This window comes from Pseudonaja textilis, chromosome 14 (assembly GCF_049901715.1).
Source record: "Pseudonaja textilis isolate UNSWEBS1 chromosome 14, rPseTex1.2, whole genome shotgun sequence".
Taxonomy (NCBI): Eukaryota; Metazoa; Chordata; class Lepidosauria; order Squamata; family Elapidae; genus Pseudonaja; species Pseudonaja textilis.
Genome location: NC_142003.1, coordinates 8,289,101 through 8,300,754, shown reverse-complemented (window position 1 = coordinate 8,300,754; position 11,654 = coordinate 8,289,101). Strand labels below are relative to the sequence as shown.

Below are 11,654 nucleotides of genomic sequence, written 5' to 3'. Positions count from 1 at the left end.
GCTGACCGCGCGGTCACGTGACCGGGATCGGGAGCTTGCAGGCAGCCCCGAAGGAGAGAAGTTGGCAGCTGGCTGGGAAAAGGCTCGGCGGGAGCCGGGTAAGCCCGAGGCGGCTGCTCTTCCGCGCTTCAGGTCGTGGGGGCTGGGGGGCAGCGGCCGGTGGCTCCTCGCTTCCCCGGGAGAAGACTTCCCAGCCTTCCCCGGTGGCTTTGGGGACCGGGGTGGGGCGGGGGCTCCTCCCTCTGCAATGAAGGACAGGCGATTTCATGTGTCCCCCCCCCCCAATAGGCAGGATCTCAGGGTGGCCGTGGGTGGATCGCTCGGGAGGAGAGGAAGAAGCGATCGAAGGCGGGCTGGCCAAAGGAAAGGCGGGCAGATCGGTTTAAAAATGGCAAAGGGTGATTGGTTGGTTGGGTTGGGTTGGGTTGGGTTGGGTTGGGTTGGGTTGGGTTGGTTGGTTGGTTGGTTGGTTGGTTGATGGGTGGGTGGGTGGGTGGGTTGGATGGATGGATGATTGATTGATTGGATAGTTGATTGATGGGTGGGTGGGTTGGTTGGTTGGTTGGTTGGTTGGTTGGTTGGTTGGTTGGTTGGCCATCCAGTCATTTTCTATTCCTATCTGCCACTACTAAAGAGAAGCCATGATCAAAGCATCAAAGTCAGAGCTCTGGGGAGGATTGGGGAGTGGGAGGTGATTTTTGCAAGATTTCGCCATCCTAAACTGCAGGAAAATTGCCATACCAAATTTGCTGGACAAAGGGAGGAGTGGGGCAGCGAGAGCAGGTCCTTAACTTTGCACCCTCTAATAGGGCAATGTGGGTTGAGAGGGTGAATATCTTTGGGGGAGGGTCTCTTTTATGAGTCACCAACTGTGCCTAGAAAGGGGACAGTAGCCCATATATTTTGCTTTTTAGGTGCTCATAAAAATGTTCTCACTGGAGCAGAGAGAACCCTAAAACTGAAATCTGGGTTGTGGGTCAGTGTGATTTGTTTGTGGTGGGCTGATCACACCGAACAAGCTCAGCCTTTGGTATTTTTACACAGCCATTTAATGCATGCCACAAGTGGTGCAGTGGCCTAGAGGTGGAGCTCTCGCCTCACAATCAGGAGGCTGTGAGTTCAATCCTAGATAGAGGCAGATATTTCTCTCTCTGGGCACACTGAGATTATATCTACTGAACAAAACTCCACACTGGTAACAGGAAGGGCATCCAGCCAGTAAACACTTAGCTCCATTCAGTTGCCCAGAATCCACCCCACAAGGGATTATGGAATCATAAAAGAGGATGATGATTTAATGCATGCTATTAATTCAGGTCACTGAAAGTGCACACCTCTTAAAAGCCACTTAGCATTGTTTAATTACAAATAAATGCAATAAAATAATCACTGTGTTAAATCCTGGCTTTGTTTCTTTTATTTAAATGTATTAACGAACAGAATAGTGAGCTATATTTTTATATAATTTATTTATATATCACATTTAGGAATCACCTATCTCCCTTGAAGAGTGGGGCATTGTACAAACAGATATAAAAGCTATATATAAATGTAAAAACAATAAAACAATACTAATAATTTATAGAAAGATACATGTAACCTTATTGAATTTGATTACCTGGTGTCCCGAACTGGGAAATAGACAATCAAATTCCCTTGATTGTGGATAATTAATATGTTTAAACCAGGTGAAATAACAAGCTTAAGTCAGGGGAAATAAAAATATTTTTTATTATTAGGATAGGAGGGAGAGGGGGAATCATTTTCTATTAATGTGAAGCATTTTTCCACATGTTTGCCATCACGTGGAAATGTTCAAATCTTTTTTGCCTTCCAAGGACTTGCTGCAACCTGTAAGAAGCTATTAACTCTTTTATGTTTCAAGGTACAGTTTGCTGCCTTGAGTTACCTACAAAGTAATAAAAGCAGGATAAAAAAATTGAATAAATAATAAAATAAAATGCAAAGGGCATTTAATACTGTAGATCATATTCCCATGTTGCTTTTAACCCATTTAACAGTTTGGTTTTTTTGATTCAGTAAAACAGAACTAAACAAATAAAGACTTACATAATAGATGAATATAGATTAAATATGGCTTCCTCTTCTCTTCATGCTGTTATAGTTGTCTCACACGTGGGCTTGAAGGATGCCATGCCATAAATCTACTGTGGATGCGCCAATCCTCCAATTTACCAACTGCCGAATTTTAAAGGATCATGTCTTGCAAAGGTAAGGACTTTCTTCTAAGCTTCCATCTTGTTCTAGCGATTTAGAAGTATAAAATGTTAAAGCTTTCAATGGAAATGGCTAAGATAGTTATCCAAAAGAATATTCTGTGGGGTTCTTGAGGCTCTCTGAGCCCGATTGTTTTCTTGCAGGTGTTTCATTACCTAAGTAACCTCGGTGCTAAAAGGGGCTTGTATATAAACAGAGAATAAACCTCACTCCCAACAAACACTGATGATGTTACCTAGTTTGGCAATTGGTCTGCAAAAAAAAAAAAAGTCGAAGAAACCAGGGGCTTCCCATTTCAACCATGAGCTACAAATATTCTTTTCTAAAGAACATCCTGTTAAGGTTAATGTCCTCCAGGTAGAAAGGAACTGATAATACATATTGCTCCATTTATTTATATATGTATTATACCTTTCTGTCCGGCCCCAAAAGCCAAGACAGTTATGTGGTGAATCTTCCAAGCAGGATTCTTTATTGTTTCCACTCCTCTAGACAAAATCTTATCAAACTGAAGCAGAGTACTACTTGCATGAAGCATGTACTCTGGGAACTATTAGGGAGGGACTGTCCTCACCTTTCTCTCACGCAAATTGTCTGAACTGAGTTGCCTCTTACACCTCTGGAACGCTACCCCTCTCTTCTGGGAATCCAGTCCACTACATTCCATAACACTTTTTACCGTTTTGGTGCGCCACTCCAATCGTTGAGCTTTGGGCACCTCACAACAATAATATCCAACCATCTTCTCCAGAAGTTTCCCCAAAGGGAAAACTTGGAGATCAGACAACCTCATAACTCAAAAGAAGGCTCCTTTAGAAGCGAGGGCCCATCTGCCCTCTCTTTTCATCACCCGCTTACAATCAATAAAACTTGATAGAACCACACCATCATTTAGCAAACTCTCTGGGTGGAGAATAAAACCCTCTTCACTGCAGAATAAATTACAACTAAGATTCCAGCAGACAACTGCCTTTGGTGGATAGGCCAAAAAAGAGATCAAGTGGAATTTTTAATCTAAGATTTGGATGACTTAGCCTCTTTTGTTTTTAGAGAGGATCTATGGGTAAGAGCCGGAAAGATCTTAAATCCAGAGAAGGTGTTCTTTGATGAGAAAAAGTCTGCAGATGTCCAACTGGACTGCAAAGGCAGCATCTTGGCACCGGGCTTCATTGATGTACAAATCAATGGTAAGACATTGGTATTTATAGTTCAGCTACAGGATGAAAACAATGACGTTCCTAAATAAACCCCATTCATTTTTACTATTTTTTATTTGATCTGCTGTTGCTTAGGAGAAAACTAAGGGCCCCAATCCAAGTGATGCAGAAATTTTCAAAGCCAGGAAACCAGGAGTCCAGGCGGTTCAAATAAATAGATTTGTTGCATGCTAAAGCGGTCAAAGCAAATTGGCAATGGATAAGAGTCAACAGAATTTAAGGTGGGCTGGAGTTAGATTTCTTGTGGGCACGAAAGGATTCAAGACTGATGATGCATTTGACCTCTCCTTCAGGCTCAGCCACATCATCTACAGAAATATTTGGTTGCATATTTGTTTGCACCATGTTAGAATCTGAATCTCCGTAGCTTTGCTGTAAAATCAAACTGCAAAGAAAGAGTGAGATGTATTTATTTATTTTTTAATTAAATTTATTTGCTACCCATCTCACCACAAGGTAACATCTCTCAAGGAGATGTTTATAATTCACAGCTCCCAACAGCTCTAGCCAGCTTGGCTAATGGAAGACACAGTTCAAGATACTTGCAAACAATTGGAAGATTATGCTGTAACCAACCTCAGGATAGGGAAAGAACAATTACATTTACATTTCTAAAGATGGGTTGCCATTGGGAAGCCAGAGATAAGTTAATCCCACCATCTGTGGAGTGTATTATCCTGGTGTATAAATATGCTTTGCACAGAGGCAAATGCACTGGACAATCTAAATAACAAGGATGGACTTCTCCTTCTGTCTTCTCAGGAGGTTTTGGAGTAGATTTTTCCCTGGCTACAGATGATGCACAAGCAGGAATTTCACTGGTTGGCCAGAAGATACTGTCCAGTGGCGTGACTTCATTTTGCCCGACTATGGTGACCTCACCATCCTCGGTCTATCACAAGGTGAGTAGATCCAAAGCTGATAATATGGTGTTGGTGAAAAAGTGAATTGATCTAAGAAAGAAGACTACATTTTATAGATGGACACCCACCCATGTGATTCAGTAACAATGGTCTCACTGTCTTCTCTCCGACTAGGTTCTACCTCAAATCCGTGTACAAAATGGGGGGCCTCACGGAGCCGGTGTCCTAGGTGAGTAAGAGTCATTCATCATTAGATAGGAATAGGGATGGGATGGAATAGAAATAGAAATAAAAATTGGAATAGGATAACAGTGGAGTGGAATGGAATGGAATAGAATTGAATAGAATGGAATAGAATAGAAAATAGAATAGAGTAGGGTAGGGTAGGGTAGGGTAGAGAAGAGTAGAATAGAATAGAATAGAATAGAATAGAATAGAATAGAATAGAATAGAATAGAATAGAATAGAATTCTTTATTGGCCAAGTGTGATTGGAACACAAGGAATTTGTCTTTGATGCATAAGCTCTCAGTGTACATAAAGAAAAAATAAAATACATTCATCAAGACTCATAAGATACAACACTTAGTGATAGTCATAGGTTACTATTAAGCAATCAAATCATACTAGGGAACAAATAAAACAATATAAATTGTAAAGATACAAGCAACATGGTTATAGTCATAAGTGGGAAGAGGAAGGATGAGAAGAAGAATAGTAATACAGTCTTACTAAGTAGTTTGACAGTGTTGTGGGAATTAGCTGTTTAGCAGAATGTCCTTGTGTCTAGTTGTTTTGGTATGCAGTGTTCTATACTGTCATTTTGAGGGTAGGAGTTGAAACAGTTTGTGTCCAGGATGTGAGGGGGTCTGTAAATATTTTCACAGCCCTCTTTTTGACTTGTGCAGTATACAGGTCCTTGATTGAAGGCAGGTTGGTAGTAATTGTTTTTTCTGCAGTCCCAAATACTCTCTGAAGTCTGTCTTGCTGGGTTGCAGAACCAAACCAGACAGTCACAGAGGTACAGATGTCAGACTCAATAATTCCGCTGTAGAACTGAATCAGCAGCTCTTGGGGCAGTTTGAGCTTCCTGAGTTGGCGCAGAAAGAACATTCTTTGTCATGCTTAATAGTTGTATCTTTTGATGGGGGTAAGAAAAATAGAGATTTTTGGCACCTTTCTCTAATCTGGTGCCTTTCTGAGAGTCCACACATTCAAGAGCCCTAGATCATCAAGGCTAAGGAATTTGCTACAGATCTTCACTTCAGTTGGTGTTTGTCATAGGATCCATATTATAATCTTCAGTGGTCCAGGGGTTCACGCAAGGTTGCCTAATCTTGCTCCAGAGCTTTGGATATCTCTTTCCTTTTTTTCCTTCGGCAGGGATTCATCTGGAAGGTCCATTCATCAGCAAAGAGAAGAAGGGGGCTCACCCAGAAAATTACCTCCGCACTTTTGAGTTGGGAGCCTTCCAGGATTTGCTCGCCATGTACGGGAGTCTGGATTGTGTCCGGATTGTCACTTTAGCCCCTGAGATGAAACGCAGCAGTGAAGTGATCCGGGAGTTGACCAAGAGAGGCATCTGCGTGTCGCTGGGTAAACTTTGTCCCTGGATCCTGAAGGATTGAAATTTAGGAGGCCAGTTTGTTTTGGACACTAGGCTGTGGGAAGCAAAGGCGTTCACAGGAAATCACAAGGTCATCAAGATGGTGATCGGGTCTCCTTCTTGAGCAGGGGTTGGACTAGAACAGAGGTCGCCAACCTTTTGGACCTCAGGGACCACCAAACTCATAATTTTAAATCCCACGGACCAGAGACCTTGGGAAAATCCCCCCAAAAAGTCTGCAGGAAAATTCCCCACCCCGTTTTCCTACCAATTGATTGTTCTTTATTTGGGATCGCAGCTCTGTTCTCAGGGAGAGGGAGGGAGGGTGGGAGAGAGACTTTTGGCTTCATGCAAGGAAAACAGCAGAAGCAGCAGAAGTCTTGCTTTCTCTCCCCCATACTCTGCCAGAATGATGCAGCCTCTTAGAACAGGATGCTTTGCAGGGCCCCAAAGACTCATTTCTGGCAGAGTTTGGGGGAGAGAAAGAAAGACTTTTGCTCTTCCCTTGCGTTTAGCCAAAAGCAGAAGAAGAAAGAAGCAGAAAGAAACAGCCTGGTGACCAGGCAAGGTGCATGGAGTAAGTGGGGCAAGTTCCCCCCCTCTGCCCTTCCCCCCCTTCCTCTCACTACCTCATGTTGTTTGCAGTGCAAGCCTTGTGTTCCCGCACAGCCTGGATTAATTGCTTTGGGGTGACATTTCTCTGCAGACCACCAAAATTTTCTTGCGGACCACCAGTGGTTCCCGGCCCACTGGTTGGCAGCCACTGGACTAGAAGATTTCCCTTTATTTCTGCGTTCTGAATGTAGGCACGATGACATGGTCACACTATGTACAACTGAACGCTTGCATCAGGATAGAAGCTGTGGCATTTTCACAGGGACCTCGTCATGCACATGTCATGTTATGACCTCCTTAAAGACAGCAGCCACAATGGGAATGCTAGCAATATCCCCTGTGAGGCCAGGAGGCTACATTTGAAAATAGTAATTCCTTTAAAAATAGTAATCCCAAAAGTGGATCGAGATGGGTCTTGCTGGACATAACGGGTCATCCGTTGGGTAAAACCAGCTAATGATCTGCACTTTCTCTCTCATTCCCTAGCCAGCATGCTTTGAAAATTTGAAAAACTCTCTTCTAAATGATTCAGTACAACAGAAGAGGTTCCGAAGGATGAATGTTGAGTTCTCTCCATTTCCTTTTTTTCTAGGTCACTCTGTAGCTAATTTATCTCAAGCTGAGGAGGCTGTTTGTCAGGGAGCTACCTTCATCACTCACCTCTTCAATGCCATGTTACCTGTGAGTAGTACCTAGGCAAGTTTCCACTTCCAGAATCTTAACCAACTGGTTGTAAGTTACTTTTTTGGGAGTGAATTAACTCCTGGGGTTTGGAAAACTCACTTTCCCACATAATTGTGGTTCCTCCTCTTAGGAGCCCCTCCTAGATTGTGTGGTCCAGCCAAGAAATGGAAGAGTAGATTTTGTAGTCCTTGTTCCTAACCCATGGACTTAACTGCCTTGCGTCCTGACATTTCTTCTGCAGTTCCACCACCGAGACCCCGGGATTGTGGGACTTCTCACAAGTGACAAGATTCCTTCTGGTCAGCAAGTGTTTTACGGCATGATCTCAGACGGGATCCACACGAATCCTGCTGCGCTGAGAATCGCACACCGGGCCCATCCTCAAGGTCTGTCTTCACAAGCGGTAGGGGCAATTCCCCTGAGATGAGAAGGGGCATTTTTTTAGTTAGTTTGGCCCAATAATGTCTGTGGATATTGGGAGGGCTTTGATAGAGAGAATATGATTCAGTTCACTCAAAGTAGGTCATGGTTTGTTTTAATGTTGGTTTGAAGACACCTCCGTGATCATGTTTATATATCCTGACAAGCTGCAAATGGCCGAGTCCCTTCATTGGGGTACCTGAAAACTGAACTAACCATAAGAGCCTGGGTGGCACAGTGGTTAGAGTGCAGTACTGCAGGCTACTTCTGCTGCCTGCCGGCTGCCTGCAATTTTGCAGTTCAAATCTCGCCAGGCTCAAGTTTGACTCAGCCTTCCATTCTTCCGAGGTGGGTAAAATGAGAACCCAGATTGTTGGGGGCATTAGGCTGACTCTGTAAACCGCTTAGAGAGGACTGTAAAATACTGTGAAGCGATATATAAGTCTAAGGGCTATTGCTATTGCTCTTCCTTTTCTCCTTCTTTCCTTTCCTTCCTTCTTTCCCTCCCTCCCTCCTTCCTTCCTTCTTTCGCTGGTGCACAGTGGTTAGAAAGCAGTACTGCAGGCTACTTCTGCTGCCTGCTAGCTGCCTACAATTTAACAGTTTGAATCTCACCAGGCTCAAGGTTGACTCAGCCTTCCATCCTTCCAAGGTGGGTAAAATGAGGACCCAGATTGTTGGGGGCAAGAGGCTGACTCTGTACGCTGTTTAGAGAGGACTCTGAAGTGATATATAAGTCTAAGTGTTATTGTTATATGTTGCAATGCTGAAGTTATTTTCTGGTGGAATTAACAGGCTTAAATTATCCCTCCTTAGGTCTGATCCTGGTGACAGATGCCATCCCAGCAATGGGGCTTCCTCCTGGCAGACACACTCTGGGCCAACTGGTGGTAGAGGTAGAAGGTGCAAATTCCTACATTGCAGGTAAGGGCACTCCTAGGCTGAAATTTCAATTAGCCAGTCAAACAGGTGGGCTGATTTTTTTCTCCCAAGACCCAGGCGGTCTCTGCAAGCCCGTGAGATGGACTACAGTTCCCAGCATCCCCTATTCAAGTGTATTTGCATGTAAAGCTGATCATCTTTCTCCTCCTCTTCCTCCTCCCCCTCCTCCCCTTTTCAGGTACCAAAACATTGAGTGGAAGCATCTCCACCATGGACACCTGTATCCGACATTTCACGGATGCCACTGGTAAGGAGTGTCTGGCTTACTAGGACAAAGAGTTGCCATCTCTGGGGGAGCCAGATCTGCTGGGGATTTATTCGTAAATGCCCCCAAAGGGTGGCCCTCACAATGACTCAGTATTGGGCATGAAAGATGAGGTCCACAAGTGGAGGTTCAGTTCCCCCAAGGGAATTCCCTGGCTGGGGAATTCTGAAATTTGAAGTGCACACATTTTCAAATTCTCATGGTTGCAAAACACCGGCGTAGAGACATAGTCAATCACAGATTCTCCTGTCTATTCAGGAGGGGTATAGAGTGGACAAGGGTTTTGTTGTCAAAGTGAAGAACCATTTGCCTTTGTGGATTCTGACTAAAAAGCAACCCCCGTTTCTATTTTGTAGCCTGTTCATTAGAAACAGCCCTGGAGGCTGCCTCTCTCCATCCTGCTCAGCTGTTAAATATCGAGGATCAAAAGGGAACCTTGGATTATGATACCGACGCAGGTATTTTAACTCTTATAAGGATTGAATTTGGATCGCAACTGTTTCCAGCTCAACATGGAATCCATTGAGAATCCTGTCACATAGACTGAGCTGAAAATAAGAGGCTGGGCTAAAACCTCCCAGATAATTCAATTGGATCTCATTCTCCTCGTTCCTGGTCCAGCAACCCCACTACTTCAGAGGTTCTGGATGGTGGGAATCCAAACCACGAATCTCTTATCTTCTTGTTCTATTTTCCACCCTTTAGATGTTAGGTGTGCCTGTGGAATTCATGGAATTCTCTCCTTGGAGGCATCCATCTGCCTCATCCTTCTCTGCTGAATGAAGGATTATGGGAGGTGTAGGTTAACCGATTGTGTGAATTTCAGTTGGGGTTGGCTGAAAGAGTTATGTCCATCTCTCCTATATTGTTAGCGCCTGAATGAGTCGGGTAACAACTCCTCAAATTCCTATCAACCAGGCTTTGGGTGGGAGGCATCATTTTCTTCTTCCTACAGATTTTGTGCTGCTGGATGAGAGACTCCGTGTACAGGCCACTTATATTGCCGGCGAAGAGGTCTGGAGACAAGACAACTTCATCATCTGAAGTTGTGCAGAGCTGGATGGGCAGAGCTTCGGATCAAAGGAAGAAGGGGACTCAGAGTGGCCCACAGCTCCATTTCCCCCCCAAAGCCTTCTGGTTTGCCTCATTTTTCTCCACAGACTCTCTCCGAAAAGTCCTGCTCAAACTGTAGCACTGGCTGCCCTCCTCCCTGTGGAGGATGGTAGAACTTTTCTTCTCGACTTGATCCAGGTAGCTGTCCCACAGACATGAGGTGGGACTCCTTCCAGAACTTGACAGGGGCTTTCCTCACTATTCATCAAGGAACTTACTGTACTGGGGAACAGCAGCCATTTTTTTCCCCCAGAGTGCCTCATTCTTTTGTCTTGCAACACAACCTCTTGAATATTTGAATGATGCTTTGGCAAGGGGTCATCTGCTTTGATCCCATGTAAAGCCAACTCTGTACAGCACTGTTACAGCTGACTATATTTGTCTAAGCTAAAAATCTGGGGTGACATTAAACCCAAGGCAAAATGTGCATCCTGCAAAAATCATTTGTTTTGACAGCCTGGGAGCCATTTCTGACCACAATTGCTGAAATCTGTAGAATGTTTTTATTTCATTTTGAACCTGAAAGGTTGAGAATATAGAATAATAACAGAGTTGGAAGGAACTTTGGAGGTCTTCTAGTCCAACCTTCTTCTCAAGCAGAAGACCTTATACTAGTCCGGACAAATTAATGAAATAATTAAATTAATGAAATAATAAAAATTAAAATAAGTGCAATATTTTTAAAGCCTCCCAAATTCCACCCAAAAGAAATACATTTATACATACATACATACATACATACATACATACATACCCTTTTACAACCCTGAAATCCTTTAATTTGGAGTAAAGTTGGGATGGTTAGATAGAGCTGAGCATTTACTGGCCAAATGCCCTTCCTGATGCCACAACCTAGGAGAGAAATATCTGTTGCTACCAAGGATTGAGGCAAGAAATCAACAATGGCAATAAGCTTTTTAAGGGTATAATAATTTTAGATGGTGAGATTCATTGATTTGAACAAAGATTTTTGACATCTGGAGGCCACATTTACCTATAAACTCTAAAGATATATTTCAGTTAAAAGGTTTGTGGAAATAAAAGTTAATATTTTTCCTGTCTAAGATTAAGAACCTTCTGAAATATACCCATAGACATCCAAAGGTTCATTGGCCCCCAGGTTAACCATTCCTTTAAGAGCACGCAATATTTGGAGAAGGAAGATTCTATCAGCAGATGACCTCGGTTCACGCAATATTCCTAGCTATGAACACACTGGCCATGCTTCACGCTGCACATTGAGTCAAACGTATGGATAACAACATTGTTTACTTCATTCTCCTGCAAGTCGATGGATCACAACACCTATGATCATTCAATAGCATTGTTGGCTGGGAATGATGGGAGATGTGGTCCAACCCAATTTTTCACAAAGAAGACCATATTAAAAGGCGGGAAGTCAGTGCTGTTCCTTTTACAAAATGGAATTTTTGGCTTCATGGCATGCCGTGTTTTTTCTTCTTTTTTGCCATGCTGTGAATTTAGATTTTCAGCCATTGCAATTCCAGCCAAGAACCAATTTTATCTGATTCTTTTAATTTTGGAAATTTTTCTTAAGAGCATATATTTTGTAAAGAGAAAATGTTCAATCCACAACCAATGTTTCTTCAACAGAGGGTGGGTGAATGTTCACTTTCACTAAATCTATTTGCTGGGATGATTTTGGCTGATGAGTGCCATCAAGTAATTTTT

General features: G+C 43.2%; 1 protein-coding gene across 1 annotated transcript; it reads left to right on the top strand.

The window, feature by feature from the left end:
• AMDHD2 (amidohydrolase domain containing 2) lies at positions 1-10,389 on the top strand. The gene is made up of 12 exons (XM_026704190.2): positions 1-98; positions 2,126-2,232; positions 3,289-3,425; positions 4,218-4,357; positions 4,493-4,547; positions 5,701-5,913; positions 7,131-7,219; positions 7,464-7,608; positions 8,459-8,566; positions 8,763-8,831; positions 9,206-9,307; positions 9,805-10,389. The coding sequence occupies exons 2-12, from the start codon at positions 2,150-2,152 to the stop codon at positions 9,891-9,893; spliced, it is 1,230 nt and encodes a 409-aa protein (XP_026559975.1). The 5' UTR covers positions 1-98; positions 2,126-2,149; the 3' UTR covers positions 9,894-10,389.
• The last annotated feature ends 1,265 nt before the right edge of the window (positions 10,390-11,654 follow it).

Bases quoted from the DNA above. Each gene is read 5' to 3' on its own strand.
- AMDHD2 (XM_026704190.2), top strand. From the start codon at position 2,150: ATGCCATGCCATAAATCTACTGTGGATGCGCCAATCCTCCAATTTACC. The intron at 4,358-4,492 runs GTGAGTAGATCC...CTCTCCGACTAG, and splicing joins CATCCTCGGTCTATCACAAG to GTTCTACCTCAAATCCGTGT. The intron at 5,914-7,130 runs GTAAACTTTGTC...CTTTTTTTCTAG, and splicing joins AGGCATCTGCGTGTCGCTGG to GTCACTCTGTAGCTAATTTA.